At 42.5% G+C, this 16,926-nt stretch overlaps 1 protein-coding gene across 1 annotated transcript in view; it reads left to right on the top strand.

The window, feature by feature from the left end:
• The first annotated feature begins 2,859 nt into the window (after positions 1-2,859).
• The window catches only part of nr6a1b (nuclear receptor subfamily 6, group A, member 1b), a 74,725-nt gene continuing 60,658 nt past the window's right edge, over positions 2,860-16,926 (top strand). Inside the window, exons 1-2 of the mRNA XM_028974883.1 lie at positions 2,860-2,920; positions 13,199-13,246. Of these exons, the coding sequence (XP_028830716.1) occupies positions 2,860-2,920; positions 13,199-13,246 (109 nt within the window). The remainder of the gene's footprint in view (positions 2,921-13,198; positions 13,247-16,926) is intronic.

The following is a 16,926-nucleotide window of genomic DNA, read 5'->3' as shown; positions in this document are numbered from 1 at the left end:
CACACCTACTGTGAAGTATGGGGGTGGAAACATCATGCTTTGGGGGTGTTTTTCTGCAAAGGGACCCAGACGACTGATCCATGTAAGGAAAGAATGAATGGGGCCATGTATCGTGAGATTTTCAGTGAAAACCTCCTTCCATCAGCAAGTGCATTGAAGATGAAACGTGGCTGGGTCTTTCAGCAAGTGGCTTCGTAAGAAGCATTTCAAGGTTCTGGAGTGGCCTAGCCAGTCTCCAGATCTCAACCCCATAGAAAATCTTTGGAGGGAGTTGGAAGTCCATGTTACCCAGGACAGCCCCAAACATCACTAGAGGAGACCTGCATGGAAGAATGGGCCAAAATACCAGCAACAGTGTGTGAAAACCTTGTGAAGACTTACAGAAAATGTTTGACCTCCGTCATTGCCAACAATGGGTATATATTGAGATGAACTTTGTTAGTGACCAAATACTATTTTTCCACCATAATTTGCAAATAAATTCTTTAAAAATCAGAGGATGTGATTTTTTTTTCTCATTTTGTCTCTCATAGTTGAGGTATACCTATGATGAAAATTACAGGCCTCTCTCATCTTTGGGTGGTAGTAGCCTAGTGAACCAGAAGACCCAGGATCAAATCCCCTCTTAGTACCATTGTGTCCCTCAGCAAGACACTTAACCCTAAGTTGCTCCAGGGGGACTGTCCCTGTAACTACTGATTGTAAGTCGCTCTGGATAAGGGTGTCTGATAGAATGCTGTAAATGTAAAATCTTTTTAAGTGGGAGAACTTGCACAATTGGTGGCTGACTAAATACTTTTTTGCCCCACTGTATATATTTGTGTGTGTGTGTAAAAGACTCATCAGGGCATTAAATTGATGCAATTAAAGCTCAGTTTAATAAAACTTAATAAATACTATACATTTTAATTAAATACAGTACAACAGTGGGCATTACGACCAATCATTCTTTCTAGCGTGCTAATAAATAAACACAGATCTTATAAAACTGCTAGTGTAACACGCTTGCACTGTGCACTGCCAACCATGCCTAGCCACAGCCCTTTTCAACCAAGGTTCTCATTGAATGAATTATGTTTTTTTATATAGAACTCAGTGTTATTTTAAAGGCTTGTTTTCCATTAAACACGGTCCCCACTGTGGAACTGAGCTTAAACATCGGCGTTAAACCAGGTTAGGTAATATTTTCTTCTATGGCTTCTAAGTTATTCCAGCTATATATCTTATATATCTTGCTTTGAGGATCAACTCCAGGCAACAGCATCTGACTCGAATGATGGACAGTTGATGTACAATTGTGAACACTCCAGACATCATGAATGTCCTATTGGAATTTTCCTGAATTCTGATTGGACAGGTATGGGTGTTTTTATTTTATCTCATTTCTGTGTTCATAGGGGCAATGGTGGCCTAGCGGGTAAGGAAGCGGCCCCGTAATCAGAAGGTGTCCGCCAAGGTGCCACTGAGGTACCACTGAGCAAAGCATTGTCCCCACACACTGCTCCCCGGGCGCCTGTCATGGCTGCCCACTGCTCACCAAGGGTGATGGTTAAAAGCAGAGGACACGTTTCACTGTGTGCACCGTGTGCTGTGCTGCTGTGTGTCACAATGACAATCACTTCACTTTACCGTTTGCACTTCACTTTCTTTTTTGTAACGCCACCAGGTGGCGACAAGAGACAACGTGCAGCGCTTCAGTGCGTCCAAATTTAAAATTCCTGCAAAAAGAAAAACGTGGGTGCAGATTAATTAGGATAAAATAACCAAACTTCTCCAACACCAATTAGAAACATACTGGTACTGAGTTATTATTATTATTTTTTTAATGAAGTTGGAAATCAAACCACATGAGCCTCGATTTAAGACTGTGCTCCTTGTGACTGAATAATTCATTACAATAAAATAAATAAAATAAAATTTACATTTAAATAAACAATTTTATTCCGAATTTCTTATCTCGGTTTTACGCGACAAGTGTAGTGTACGTTGGGGAAGAATGTTTTGGGCAGACAGTAAAATCTTCAATTTCTTCATCATGAAAGCCGTATCAAAATTCGAAATTAGTCCCATTATTACAGTCCCATAATTACATTCAATTTTATTGCACGTCGGGGCTGGGCAGCACACACGTGTCAAACGGAAACGAACCTTTACGGACTAAAAACACCTCTTAGTTCATCAAACCAGTCGTTTTCTTTGCGTTTTGAGTAAATAAACTGATAGGCTTAGAATAAACTGCGAAAATCTGTGAACACCAAGGGCCGTGTCGTCTTGGCACATGTCGTCCAAAATCCGACGCTAACCTGTGTGTGTGACAAAATAAAAGAACGCAAATGTTACAAAGATCTTACAAGGACCTTAATTATTCCATCATTTTCTTCAAAACGTCTGATATCTTCTTTGTTAAAATATGTTAAAATGGGTTAGTTGCGCACGCGCATGTTATTCGGGGAATACATGAATATGTATTTATGTATCAGGCACATCATATTGCTGCCATTTATTTTGAACGTTGTTTTCGGTTTGAAATTGCACGGCGCCCCCGAGGCCACTGAACGTCCAGCGGGTTTTTTTTTTTTTTTTTTTTTTTTTTTTTTAATTCGAGCCGACCGTCGAGCGAAGGACTTTTATTTTGACGGCGAGCGTCGCCGAGTCGACGGCGGCGCGCACGGCGCAGTTCACGCGCTCGGGGGGCTGTTTTCGTGGCCCGGCTCGGCGGACGCGCGCACCTCCGCGAAGTGACAGCGGTCCGCGGCATGTAGCGGCGGCGCCTGCGTTACCAGCATCGTTCGCCGGCGGTGGGAGCGACGGCCGAACCGGACGCGGAGACTCGGCGACTCGGCGTCTCCCGAGGGGAAGATGGAGATCGAGAACCGGGCGAACGGTTTTGAGTATGCCGAGGGGAACAAGTCAATTAAGGGTAAGGCGGCACTTTCGTCCGTGCGCCCGTGACGCGGGGACACCCCGAAATATGCAGCCGGGGTCCGTGGCACAAGTGCGCACAGAAAACGAGTGAAAAATAATTGACTGTTCAGTGGTATCGTTATATTTAATAATCAAGCGGTTCATAATTGAGTAGCTGACTTTAGTTAAAACCATTTAATTGTTTCCACCCAAAGACGTTTCAAGCGCCTGAATAGAAACCAATTAATGCATTAATTAACCCGGAATCATTAAGACGTATTTAGGGCGGAAAAGAGGTCCTGTCCCGAGTTTTGGGCGAGCTGGAAGATTTCGGGGGGCAGGAATGTTTTTATGTGGACGCTCCTCTGGAGATTGTAAAATCTGAACTTTTGAACTTGAGGGGAAGGTTTGGTGCTGAAAAGGAAAGAAAAAAAAACGAACAGCTATTATTTCTTATGAAAATATGATCGCACCTGCCTGTTTTTTTGTTTTTTTTTTTAATAGACGATGTTTGAATCTCATGAGCTCGACCTAATGAGGCTTTTTAATTACATTTTCTTTTTACTAAATTACTGCACGCGCCACGCCCCAACAATATGACTCTAAATACACCACATTCTAATTAAACTATTATTTTTGTTTTTTTTTATCCCTTTTGTGAATAATTAATTATCCGTGTACCACGTTGCGCGCCAATCACCTTCTGAGGCGGGAATAAACTTTAATAATTTCAAACAAAACGACGCTGCTTTTTATTCCACAAAATGCCGATTCGGTAATTGGAAGGCGGCTCGGTAATTGTGGCCGAATTGTGTGCCGGTCGGACCGATCGGATGCAGCCGCGCCTTTTCGTTTTGTTCGATTGCAGCGCTGCGGTTTTGTCCAGTAGGAAATTAATTCGCTTTTTTATTTTATTTTTTAAATAAACTATTTTAACTTCTTCAATTACATTGGGATTTCTTTTTTAAGTTGAAAAATTAGAAAACGTAATTTATTAGGAAATGCTAATTTACCCACCGAGACGAGCTCCGATTCAGTGCCTTGATATTAAACAAACTCTACAAATTAAATCCAACTCTTGCTTTAGTGACATAATATGATATGTGTTTGGGTGAATGTAAAAATGTACAGGATTTCCATATAAAAAGGCTGTTTAGAGGGGTAAACGTCTAATGCTTTTTAAAAAGCTCGCCAGGTTTGAGCGGGGATGGTTGCTCAGCACCGTAATGTGTGTCTGATGGGAATACACATCTCATTTACATGTATGTTCATCTGACCCTCAGTCTGTGTGGTCTGAACACACACACACACACACACACACACATAATTCTAGCTGGTGGCAGATGTTGGGGCTGCAGCCGGAGAGTCTCCACCGGTCGGTCCCCGTTGAGCACTGCAGCTCGAAGCGGGTGTGGGCACATGTTGCAGTTTTTCCCTGGGGGAAATAACTGTGTTGTTGTTGTGGGGTTAGGAGCTGGGGATGGGGATGGGGGGTGACACACACTGGGCCCTCCCCTGTGGTGACCTGGAACAATGATGGGGGGGATACAGTACAGGATGGGTTTGGTGGGGGAGCAGGTACCCCCAACTTTTGTGGAGGAAGAGCTGATCACGAAGCCCCCTGGTTTCCATCCATCAAAGTCACAGCACAACACACATCCACTCAGTGAATTAAGCTGCTTGTCCTTTGCAAACAGAACAAATTTCAAATGTAATATATAAATGATTGTTTAAAAAAAAAAAAAAACTTGTCAGAATAAAGATCAGACATGGTATTCGGATGAATTATCATTAAGGTGATGATGACACGTTTTATGCTTCTTGTGTTTTTGTGTGTCTGGTCTTGTAACCTGACACTGCGTGCGGTTCAGCTGTTTGAACGTCATGTTTTGTTTGAGTGCAGGTCACCATAAGCATTTAGCTCCGTGCAGATTGTTCAGATCCACCCATGGATTATCTGATAATCTCTGACCTCACCTGAACAGCAGAACTGCGGACGCCCGCATTTAGCCCGAGGCCTTTTTGTTCGCTCTTTACTTTTGACTGATGGTTGGGCCATTGATTTCTCTTTAGATAGAAAAAAAGGTGCATGGATATAAAACGAATGAAATGAAGGTACACTCAAAAACCACTGAAGTGGATGAAGCCAAAGTGTTGTGTTGGGGTCAGTTGCCCTCATAGGTCACCAATTATGATCTGTTACCACGCAAGCTGGTGTGTATGAGAGAGAGAGAAAGAGAGCATAATCACTCCATTAAAGATTTAAGAGGTTTGTCAACACAAGAAAATCCATTTATAAAAAAGTAAAAAGATTACACATGCAAGATGTATTAGACTTCCATTATTTATTATAATTTACATAAAGTAATCTTTAGTAACCCTTCTCTCTCTCTCACACACACACACCCTCACACCTTCTGTAGTGTAGAGTCAGCTTTAGGATGCTCTGACACGCTCTGTTTCCATGGGAAAACCATCTAGTGCCGGATTGGTCTACATGCATTCCACAGCGCAAGTGCAGCCATCAGCCTTGACCTCTTACTGCTCCCTGACCCCGCCTAGAGAGAGCAGCCACTACAGGACACACAGGGAGGAAGAACAGGAAGCCGAGAGAGGGAGGTCAGATATTGAGTGGTTTTGGTTGGAGAAGCTCTTCTGATGTCCTTTCAATTAATTTTTTTTTAAAGCAACACATGACAGGGTTCATTTCAAAATATTGGGCCACCACCCAAAAAAAATGTAAACAGTGTCTCTTATTGATCATTGTGATTCCATCATTTTACTTCTCAAACATTTTGGCTGCTGGTTCGTTTTAAACAGTCAGAACAAACAGTTTGGCACCAAACAGCTGGCGCTCAAATGCAAGGTCTTTGGGGGAGGGAGGTGTTTTAGGGTCATGCAGGAATTTTAGAGGTGGGGTCGAAGGGTTTGGTGGTGTTACTGTAAGGGAGCCGAGGCCAGTTGGTACAGTAACAATGACCACAGGAATCCTATGGTACCCTTTTGTCAGCACTCTGTGATTTTCAACAACTGGACCATAAAGCATGTCCCCCCCACCACCACCCTGCCTGAATTAGATTTTTGGCTCAAGAAAGGCTTTTATGACTCCCAATAAAACAATGAACTTGGAAAGCAATATGCTCTCCACTGCATTGCTAGGGCCTCTGTGCCTTAAAATTGATCCCAGAAAACTTCCTTTCTTCCATCGTAAAAAACGAGCTCCCGTCTTCCCGCCTGTGACTTTGATAACTGTAAACTCGTGGCAACCTTGGCTGCTGAGAGGTGCGAGGCTCTGTAGCTTTTGAAAAGGGGGGCTGTAAAAGGGCCCCGAGATTGTCTTCATCCTCATTCACAATTCATTTCCTACAAGGAGGAAGAGTGCGAGGTAAGGCAACTTTGGGCCACAATGACTATTAGAGCGGCGATGGTGACGCCACGAGTTCTGCTTAAAAACTTCCGATGCGCAATACAGGTTCCCTCAGCCTCATACCAACCGCTACGCCTTCAGGTATTTACGACACAATACCTCGGCCTCTGTATTTTTCAGGCAGGACGGTACAGTGGACATTTATCAGTAAACAGCTAAAAGCACACAATGACCGCTCCCATTGGGAAAAATGCCGGGATTCCAGTAGGCCAGCACCCCATATGCTTCTTACACACTTTCAACCTCTCTTTTACTGAGTCATTAACAAATAGACCTCACTTCCTGGCTCCAGCATGGACTTGTATAAATAAACTTAAAAAGATATTTTATGCTCCATCCTTTTGCATTTAATGCAAATTTGCATAAATCTCATCAGCCTGAAATGGTTCTTTAAACTTGTGGTGTCGGACGTCGGAATAACAATTCTGATTAACTTTTTGATTTCATATTCCTGCACAAAGCTTGATTTATTTGGGTCGCTGACTTTTCAGCATCATGTCATGTTCCGATTGCCAGCCCTCCGGCGTCTCCAGTCAGTGTGAAGGCTACGTTAGCCAGGCCAGCGCTCATAAATCTCCCTTGCTTTTATGTTGAAAGGGAAGATGTCCCTTTGAGCTTGTCACTCATTGCAGAGGAATAACATCACCCTCCCCTTCCCTGTCATAAATGCCCCCTCCTCTCCCCTGCCCCTGACCACAGCTTGACCTTCTGAGAAAGGGTGTGAGCTTGAGGTGTTTTAGTGGAAAATGGATGGACCTTATGGGTTCATGTTGAATAAAATAGTTTTTCTTGCCTTTGTAACATGGACACGGGTGACCTCTTTCTGAGTATTCCCTGTTAAACTGAAGTTTACTGTAAACAGCTAAATCGCTGTTAGTCACTGTTAGATATTATACGTATCTTTAGGATATTCATGTCAATAAACATATGCACCCCATATTGTCCTGGAATTATTACACTGGAATGTCACTTTTTAGTACAAGCTCAGCTAGTATTTTGTTCTAGAAGCTGGTCTAGCAACTTGAACAAATACATAAAAACATTGAAAATGGTTTGAGGATGAGAAAATATTGAATATGTTATGGGTAACAGAAATAAAATTCTCTTAATTACAGCATTTATCAGACGGCCTTATCCAGAGCCACTTAGTATCAGTAGTTACAGGGACAGTCTCCCCCTATAGACACTTAGGGTTAAGTGTCTTGTAAGCGGGATTTGAACGTGGGTCTTCTGGTTCATAGGCAAGTGTGTTACCCACTAGGCTACTACCACCCAAACAAAATGCAATTTCATTGCTCCACTCTGTTCTCTGATGAAGTCTTACATGTTGTAATTGACACATGAGATCAGGCTACTTTTAGAAACTGTATAGCAGTGTTTAAAATCAACTTTTCCTGTAGACATTTTGTCTAATTCGATAGTTATGTGGAAATAGTCGATATACAATAGAATCCAATACTAGCCCAATTAAAACATACCATAGTCTTTCATTTCAGGAACTATGATACAACCACAGGTTATAAAAGGCAATAGTTCTGCTTTTACAGTTGTCTCCAAGCATGAGTGGAAAAACATCCTAGATCACGACGTAATGGAACGCTGGAATGTGTGTGTGGAATGTTTGGAAAGAACACACCGGGCCTGTTCTCGAGGCAGGTTTGCAGAATCTAGAACCCTGCCAGCTCCTGGTGGTCCACTGATGTGTCACAAATTATTATCAGATTATGAACTTGAGTAAGTGTGTGCATGTTGGGCTGTGTAAGTGACAGAAGGCAGTCTGAGGGCACACAATGAGCCCCAGGGACAGAGTGAGGACACTGATCTCTGTGGCATGGAGCACCGTTAGGGTAAGAGGTCATCTTCAGGGGTCATGGAGGTGGTCACTGGAACTTCACGCGGAGAATGGGGCTCTTTCATGACCCACAAGCTGCCGTATGAGCTGCAGATTGACCAGCCGAGACAAAGTACCAGTCTCATTTTCATTTAACCATCAGGACTAAGTAGCAGTCGTCTGCTCAGAGCAGAAGGCAGAGAGGTTTATGAGAGCTGGCTGATTATCACACTTTTTCCTAATTTACAGCCTTGGTGAAGCCTGTGTGGTGCATTTGAGCAGTTATACACTGCTCCACTGTGCTCGGAATCTTCTAAATGAATCAAATTATGAATATTCATGAGCATGATTTTTATTGATCTGTTTCTCAGTCCTATAGTGTAATGTTGGTGGTGTCGCTCATGCACTGTTTTCTCTCCTTCTCCTGGTGTGGGGCATTAACTGTGGAATGCTTGTTTAATTTCACCAACACCCACCCGCTAACATAATCTGCATGCGCAGGCTGGGACAAGCACTGTTATTTTCTTTACTGTGCCTTTTGTCTGTGTCCCTTTGTCTTAATGAAGCGGCTTGAGGCAGGGTTCTTGTTTGCCACTGGTCTGGAAGGGCCAGCAGAAAATCCTGCTTCTGAATGAGATCCTTGTTTAAGGCTGTGGCCTGATGGAGGGCTGAGGGTTTTGAGACAGAAGGATAATCCATCTACAGCTACGTCCCTATTGAACACCTATGAGCCTCCTGCTATCCTTGCTAACCAGTCTGTTGCAAATAATCAACTCTGTGTGTTTTTTTTTTTTTTTTTTTTTGCAATTGTTTTTTTAAACAATTGCAAAAACGTAACATTTCTTGTTAAAAAAATGCATTCAAATCATTCTATCACCATTTTGTAGATTTGGTGATTGTTTGATGCGGTCTTTTCTTTGAGCTGCAGCTTCTGTTTAACTGCAAGTAGAGAAAAATGGATAAGCAGACAAAAGGCGTTACTTAATATGAAAGCGTTCTGTTGAATTTGTCGCTCAAAAGTGCTAATATTTCAAATTTACAAACCCAACTGTGGATCCATGAGCCCACCCAGTATAATCGCAGCTGCAGTTCTGCTATTGGCTGCTGTTAAAGCGTTTGCGCAAATGATTAAATAAAAGGAGCATGATCGGGTGTGGTTGTGGAGATAGCCATATACCCGCTCCCTAGTGTCCACAAAGGAAAAACAATGTTTTATACAGTGAGAGTGCATGCAAAAATAAGTGACAACAAAGTAATCCTGATTTTTATTTTTAACACAACATTAAAAGCAAAAATTAATAATTTTTTTCTATTTGCATTAATTAATATGTTCCAGTTTTCTGAGCCAATAAATAGTTCTATAGTCTAAATAATGTTCATTATTAAGCTCTGATTAGGCTTACTTAGAGTTAATTAAATGGTTAAATTGTTCACCTTTATTCCTAATAATAACTGGATTTATCGTATATATATATATGAAATGTGATAGATGGTCTGTTGATCAGCAGCAGTAAGGAGGTAGAGGACAGGAGCAGAACCTTTAAAGTTTGACTTCTGCTGCCTCCTTTAGGAGAGCAACTGCAGCTCGGCCAGCTTTCTGCTAGTGTTCAAAATAATTTGTAGCAGATCACTGTAGTTTACCCTAATTAATAATTTTTTCCCTTCTGTTTATATCTCCATTATAATAAAATTCACACATACACACACAGCAGATTCGAGACTTCATCTATTCGGTGGATTTGAGAGTGAGATAAGAGCTGCTGGACAGGTACGTCCTTCGTTCCTGATGAAGTGCTGATCTCAGTGCCCCTCTGCTGCCCATGCGGAACAGTGGCCATCTGGGATGGGACTTGGGGGGGGTTCAGTGCACGGACACTGAAGTGGGTTTCAGGGATCGGGCCAGATTTCACTCTGTAATGTCCTGGTGTGTGGGCACACGGGCAGATGCTGCCGTTTGGGCTCAGGGTGTAAGTGGTGTTGAGTTTTCAGGAAGATTCATCAGTGCTGACAGCATCTCATAAGTGTGCCGGGGTCCGTCTCTTCTCCGAACACTTTAGCTGAGCGCTGCAAGACTTTAGTTTCACCTCGAGCTGTGGATTGTGTGATTGAGTGTTAAATGAAACTGCCTTGTGTGTGAGTGTGTGTGTGTGTGTGCTAAGTGAACATATGCTGCTGGCCAGTGGTGTGTGCTTGGCGCGTGTCGGGTCAGAGTGCTGCAGCTGTCAGTGAGCTGGGGGGGCCGGGGGCGGAGGGTTTGGGAGGGGGTCCCTCATGCCCCTGCTGACTCGGCCACAGCCAGACCCTCCTGCTGACGCTATCGGTGTCACTGGGAGGATGATGAATGGAGATGCCCGCGCCCAGCCACTCTACACATGGTGCTCTTGCCGGGGACCGGGTGATGGGCCGGTCCCGGAACCCTGTAAAGGGGAACATGAATCTGAAGATTGAGGCATTGAAAGAATGTCTGGAGACTAGAAACAGGGGGGCGGAGAGTCAGTGTAATAAAGAAAAAACTTTCTCAACAGTTACACACTGAAGTCAATATTTAAGCCAAAAAATAATACACAAAAAGAGGCAGCCTGTATTGAACAGTGCAGCATGGCCTCAAGGGAATTAGTGCTACTACACCAACATTTAACACATTTTATCTGAGATAAACTTAAGGTTTAGCTGCTGCAGAGAAATAGTTTCGTCTGTGACCGCGAAGAGTGTCAAATGATTATCGGCCTGAAGAACTCAGAAATCAGCAAGAATTGAGATTTCTTTAATGGTCAACCCATGGTCATACTTTCTACAGTTGTATGTAACTTAATTTTCTTTTAAAATGTACTTTTCATGTCAGTTTGTGGAGCCAAATTATTTGTTTTTAAATTTAGCTAAAAAAAAGTTTGTAATCTATCCGAGAAACTGATGTACGGTCAGTGCCTCAATGAAAGCGTTAATTCCCGGGTACGTAATACATTAAGACACTGTTTGACTTGAAGGCCATGGGTGCCCCACATTTCTAGTTTTGCCAACTCTCTTCATTTTCGCTTCATCGTTGTCTTTGTTCTGTAGGCTGCCTTTGTGGAATTTGCACAATGTACCCACGCTTTTTTTTTGGCCATTTTTGTCTTTTGGACTGGCCAAGGCTGTTCTGCTGCACTTACCTTTTTTCCAGCACAATGTCTGTTGTCGTCTCATCCCCTTGTGTGTCCACTTCATTGGTGTGTTTTTTTTTCTTCTTCTTCTTCTTTTTGCTCCTGGATGACAATAAGCCATGTCCTTGTCCGTTTTTTCTTTAAGGGGTTAAAAAAGCAGAGAGGATGTGGGCTTGTGTGGCACGTCTCTGAGGTTCGTTTAGGAAATGAATGAGTCGCACAAGGCCTAGGAGGCGTGAGGCTTTTGGACCAGGGGAAAAAAAAAAAGTCCTTTTCAGATAATTCTGCCTGAAATTTGTATGAGGCTGGGGAGCAACTTTTTTTTGAAAGATGTTAGAGGTTGTGAGTGACCACGTTCCTGAACGAACCCTCCCCTTGTCAAAAATATTGCTTTTCGTACTCTTTGCTATTATGTAGGCATTAGATGATATTAGGTCAATTTCAGCACGATAATTCAGCGCTGACCTTGGAGGAATCGTGTCTACAGATGTGTAAAAGTTGGCATGAAATGGTCCAGTTTTTATTCTGTGCATTTTTGCCAAGTGTTTGTAACACACTAGTTACGCTGTAATGTTGTGTTAGCAAGGTATACCACAGATGGACACAACCTTGCATTATGATTTCATGGGAGAATTAATAGGTTTGGCATAGGTTATTGGCTCTTCTCTTTATAATATAATATATCTTTATATATTATATTTAGCGTCTTTGTATATCATGGCGGTTTCATGTTCATTAGGAATGGTGAGATCAGCTATTTGAACATTTTGTCTCTGATTAAGACTCTAACGATGTTCTAATCACTTCTGCTGGCCTCCGATATTGATATTTTGCTTACATGTACTCATATTTATGTCAAGTCATTGCATGAAAATATCACACAGCTGTATATGTATGCCCACTCAATTCAGGTTAGCAAAGGATGGTGAATGAAGGGGGGTGGCAGGCAGATGGGGATTTTGGTGGGGGTGGTGGCCGTGTTAGGGGGGTGTTTGATTCCATTCTGATGCACATGAGTCCAGCTCTTACCCGGCCCCTGCCTGGCAGGGGGTCATCCCAACCACAAACAAGAGAGCAAAGGTGCCAGGGGAAGGCTTCGGGACGGAGAGGCTTTTGTTTGCGAGTCCCCAAACAACACCCACCTCTGAGCAGCTTGGATTGAGGCAGGGGTTCGGGCACGTGTGTGTGTGTTTGATTGACACATCAGAGGCTCTTCAATCACGTTCACTGTGACATGTGCTTCCTGAATGCTTCTTTATTTAATTGTAGGGAGGCCTTTCTCTTCTGACTCTGCAGTATATTATGTGACATTAGGTGGTGCAGGCCACACGCTGTCAGCATACACATTGCAGGGCCAACTGCTGCAGCAACTATAGCAACTTGCATCCATAAAAATATAATTATACCACAGTCAGCATCTCTTTAAATTGTATTCTGCATTGGCTGCAACCACAAATCCGTCCACTGGTAAACATTGGAGATGAGTGATTCTGAAGACGAAAGAATGCCGATTTGTTAAACATTTGGATGCATCAGAGGGTTGAGTTAAAATGCGTGGTTAAGATAATCAGGCTTAATGTTTGTCCTGTGGGCAGCCACCCCTTTGTACCTCACAGCACCTCAAGGGGAAAAGAGGTTAGAGTTCAGCCTGCTGTGTTGCTAAATTTGTGTCATGAGGGCACTCAACAATCACATAATGTCAGTCATTGAATTAGTTAATGCATCATTACATTTGAAAATGTGATGCACAAGAACAGTCAGAATAATAAACCAAGGAATTAGCATCTTTGATTAAGGAATTATTTTGATTCATGTATTCAGCAAATGCAGATTTTTTTTTTTAACTCCGTCACAACAATGCAGCATTCAAAGTCACTCTTTCTCTTCTCCATACAGGTTTCTATGCAGATCATCCTATACATGCAGAGAAGACTGAGGAAATTGGTGAGTCAAACCTTCGAACCAGCGCTTGCAACTGGACGAGTCCATGTTTTTGAGCTCTAGTGCCACCTATTGATTAGGGAGTGTAAGCTTGATTGGTGCTCTGGAATTGGGGTGGTGGGGCCTGGGTGTTGAGATGGCCAATAAGAAAGATAATTAATGTATTTTTACCGCAGATACCTTGCCTGAGCTCTGAGTAAAGAAACAGCCATGATTTCTTTGTTTATCTTTCTTGTGATCTGATTTTCCTGGGCACATAACCTTCAATACTGCAGCTCAATATCTGAGAAGCCTGAAAAAATTTGCATGTAGATGTGCTGCTTTGTTCTGTGCACACTAGGGGCTTAAATGATGTGATTTTTACTCAGTGGGTCAATGGTTCAGTCAATAGATTGATTTTTCAATCAGTCAGTAGGAAGAAATGTTTAGATGCATCTTAACTGTAAATGTATATTTTTTTGTAATTTTCAATAAAAATGGGGCATGTGTCTCGATCCTACAGTCATAAATAAACACAGATTGTAGCTCTGTTTAGCCGCCTCAGATGAAGCAACTGTAAGCCTCTTTTTTCTTAAGTAGTAAATAGTGGTAATTTTTTTACTACTTTATTGAAAAGACTTTCTTGAAATAAAAAAGCTTTTTTACACATTTTAGCACAGACAAACATGTTTAAAATAGCTTTGTTGCACCACATTAAGAGCAAGTGTCAATGAGTTTTGGAGCGTTACTTATGCGATTGTATTGACCCTTCCCTTTTTTTTAACCCCTTTATATCATCCTCAGATAAAAATATAATGTGATGTCCTTCTGATTTAGTTTTCTTCCCCTCACTGTTTTAAGGCCATTGAACACAACATTACAAGATTTAAGTACAATAAATGGATGCAGTAGCAGGGCTTAAACATACAGTGTTGGAAATATATTAGTATATATTGCACTGGAGCAGTGTTACAGGAATACCATTCAGATCTCTGGCCTTGGAACAATTGAGTCACTCTAGCCACCAATGGAAACAATCAAATCTATATGCAATACAAATGTTCTTCATATATCCAATTGCATTATTATTCTAATGTAAATTAGTCCAGTTAGTTATCCCTATGCTGACATCTGCAAATGTGTCGTTTTTGTGCACCACATTGTAGTTCACTTTTGAACTCAGTGGTTTGAATGGTTTCATTAGTCATTAGTAGTTTTTCACTGGCAGCTGTTCTTTTATCTGCACTGCATCATCTGTCCAGCAGAGGGCGAGAGAGACTGGCTTTTCAGCTTGTGATGAGGATGCTCTCTGGTTACATTTCTGTGATGCAGTAATGGGAGTGACAGCTAGGGGGGGTTAGCGCCTCACTCAGTACACATGTCAGTGAGCTGTAACTTTTCCAACATTGTAGGATGTGGAATGAAAGTAAATGGACCTACAAGACATTTAGACACTTTTTTTTTTTTTTTTTTTTTTTTAAATAAATTTTATTGATCTACCGCTAATCTACAAAAGAAACAGTCAAATGTGGAATTTTCACTGAATTCCACTTCCATTTTAACTTTACTGGATGAGCTGAACAAATCCTGTGGGAAGGAGTAAAGTGAGTATCAGAATGTTGGCCAGAGACAAGACTGGGACTAGATATATAGTGATTGATAAGGTTTGTAGTGCCCTGAGTACGTATAAGAGGTGGAAGGGGAAATGGTAGGTTGGAGTGAAACGGAGGCAGAGGCTGAGGAGGCCTGGTGTTTGGCTGGAGAGGGTGTGAGGAGACTGGCTCACACGGGTTGTCAGGTGTCTGTCTGGGTGATGGGAGTTCTCTCTGCCCTGTCAGCCCGTCGTTGCGCGTTATCCATCGGTCAGCCACGGAAACTAACAGCTACAGTCAACCATGAGCAACACACAAGCAGCAGTGCCCCTGTCTTCCCTCCCTCCTCCACTTTATTTTTTTTTTTTACCCCATTATTTATTTTTATCTTCCTCTTTAATCTTTTAACCTCTGTCCCTGTATATCTTTCGCTTCTCTTCTCAGCTCTTCTTTCGAGGGGTATATGGAAGTGACACCCTGTCCAGGGTCATTATACTCATGCTGAGGTTTAGCTGACTGTGTCCCATGTCCTTCACTGACTCTGTGGGGGGAGACCAGTGGTGTTATGTCACAAGCAGGAAACACATTCGTTTGAGTAACCAGCTCTGTGCAGTGTATTGCGGATTGGCCAGCAAAGGCTTTAAATCCCTTTAATCACTGTGCCTGAATTAGCAGTTTTAGTGCAGCAGAGAATACTGCTGAACAGAATTTAATTAGCTGATGTCAGCAGGTCACCCCAAAAGGCCTTTAGACATGTGTGCTACATGGACCTGCGGGTTCCATGTCAGAATGAAGTCATTTTTATCGTTGTGAATGGTAATGCAGAAAACTTCAACAGCTGATGCAACAAATGATGTAATGCGCTAATCCTAACTTGTCATCCCGCAAGCTAGTGCGATGTTACATAGCGATAGAGTTTCCATAGCGATATAACTTACCCACTTGTTTCCCTGCATGATGAATGTATGCTCTACATATTTTTATGTACATTTAGTATTTAGATTAATCACATGTTCAATTGATAGTCACTGTAATCATAAAAAACTCACCATCCACGGCTGTATTTGATCAACGTTTTCCACTTTTTAAATATTATGACGTTTAAATATTGGAATTATTGTGATTTTATGTGAGTGATATTTGTGAATTTTTGTTCATATCCCCTAAATGGGCAGAGATTAAGCCAGAGAATGCTCAGTTCAGACATTTGAACTTTTGCCTAGCAGAGCTCAGGGCCCTCTATAGTTTGCCTTGGGGCGCTGAAAGGTTGGGAGTCCAATGTTAAGGTCCAGGTTCAGCTGAAGTTCATTTCTGCCTCATCCTGGCCACCTCACAGGCCCGGTCACAGGGCAAAGGTCACAGGTCACACTCAGTTCAGTGCCTTCTGATCCTCCGTAACCCAGTGACCCTGCTGTGACTGTGGAATGACCGGATCTCCTCTGTGGGTGTCTATGTGACTCTCCCTGTCCCAGATGCGCGCACACACACACACACACAAAACCCACACAGCTGTAAAGCTCTGAGTGCTCAGAGTGATTGTAAAACACGCACCCTCACAGTAAGGCCGGTATTGTTGGCCTGAGTGGCTGAAATAATTGATTTATGTGAAGGAACCCAATTAAGTTGTAAACGTGGCCTGCAGTCGCACAATGAGCTCCACTCGGACGTTCGGCCCTTTCAAACAACCCGCCCCTCCTTCAGCCTCCATTCTGCACTCAATGTTCAGCTCATCAGGAAGTGGTCACCTTCTAGCAGGGGTGAGGGGTGAGGAAAGGGTTATGAGGTTGTGGGGTCACGGGCTGAACTGACTCACAAACAGGCTGTTCTGCCGAAGACCTCCGATTGGGAATGCTGGGTCTTCATTCACTGATAGGATGGAAGGGGTCAGAGGGCAAAATCCAGCTGTTCCATCTTCAGTCATCTTCACTCACCTTTTTCCTTCTTACAGGGACCTCACCATCTGTCCCAATGGCTACTGGATTGTGTGTGTAATAATTGAATTTAATGTTGTGTTTTATTCATTATATATTCACAGGTAGACAACATTGAATTATGGGTTTGAGTTTTTCCGTGACCATAATGGCCAACTAGTGAAAGTGAAGTGAATGTAAT

Source organism: Denticeps clupeoides, chromosome 3 (genome assembly GCF_900700375.1).
Source record: "Denticeps clupeoides chromosome 3, fDenClu1.1, whole genome shotgun sequence".
Taxonomy (NCBI): Eukaryota; Metazoa; Chordata; class Actinopteri; order Clupeiformes; family Denticipitidae; genus Denticeps; species Denticeps clupeoides.
The sequence above is the reverse complement of the archived record's forward strand: the minus strand, read 5'-3'. Positions and strand labels throughout refer to the sequence as shown.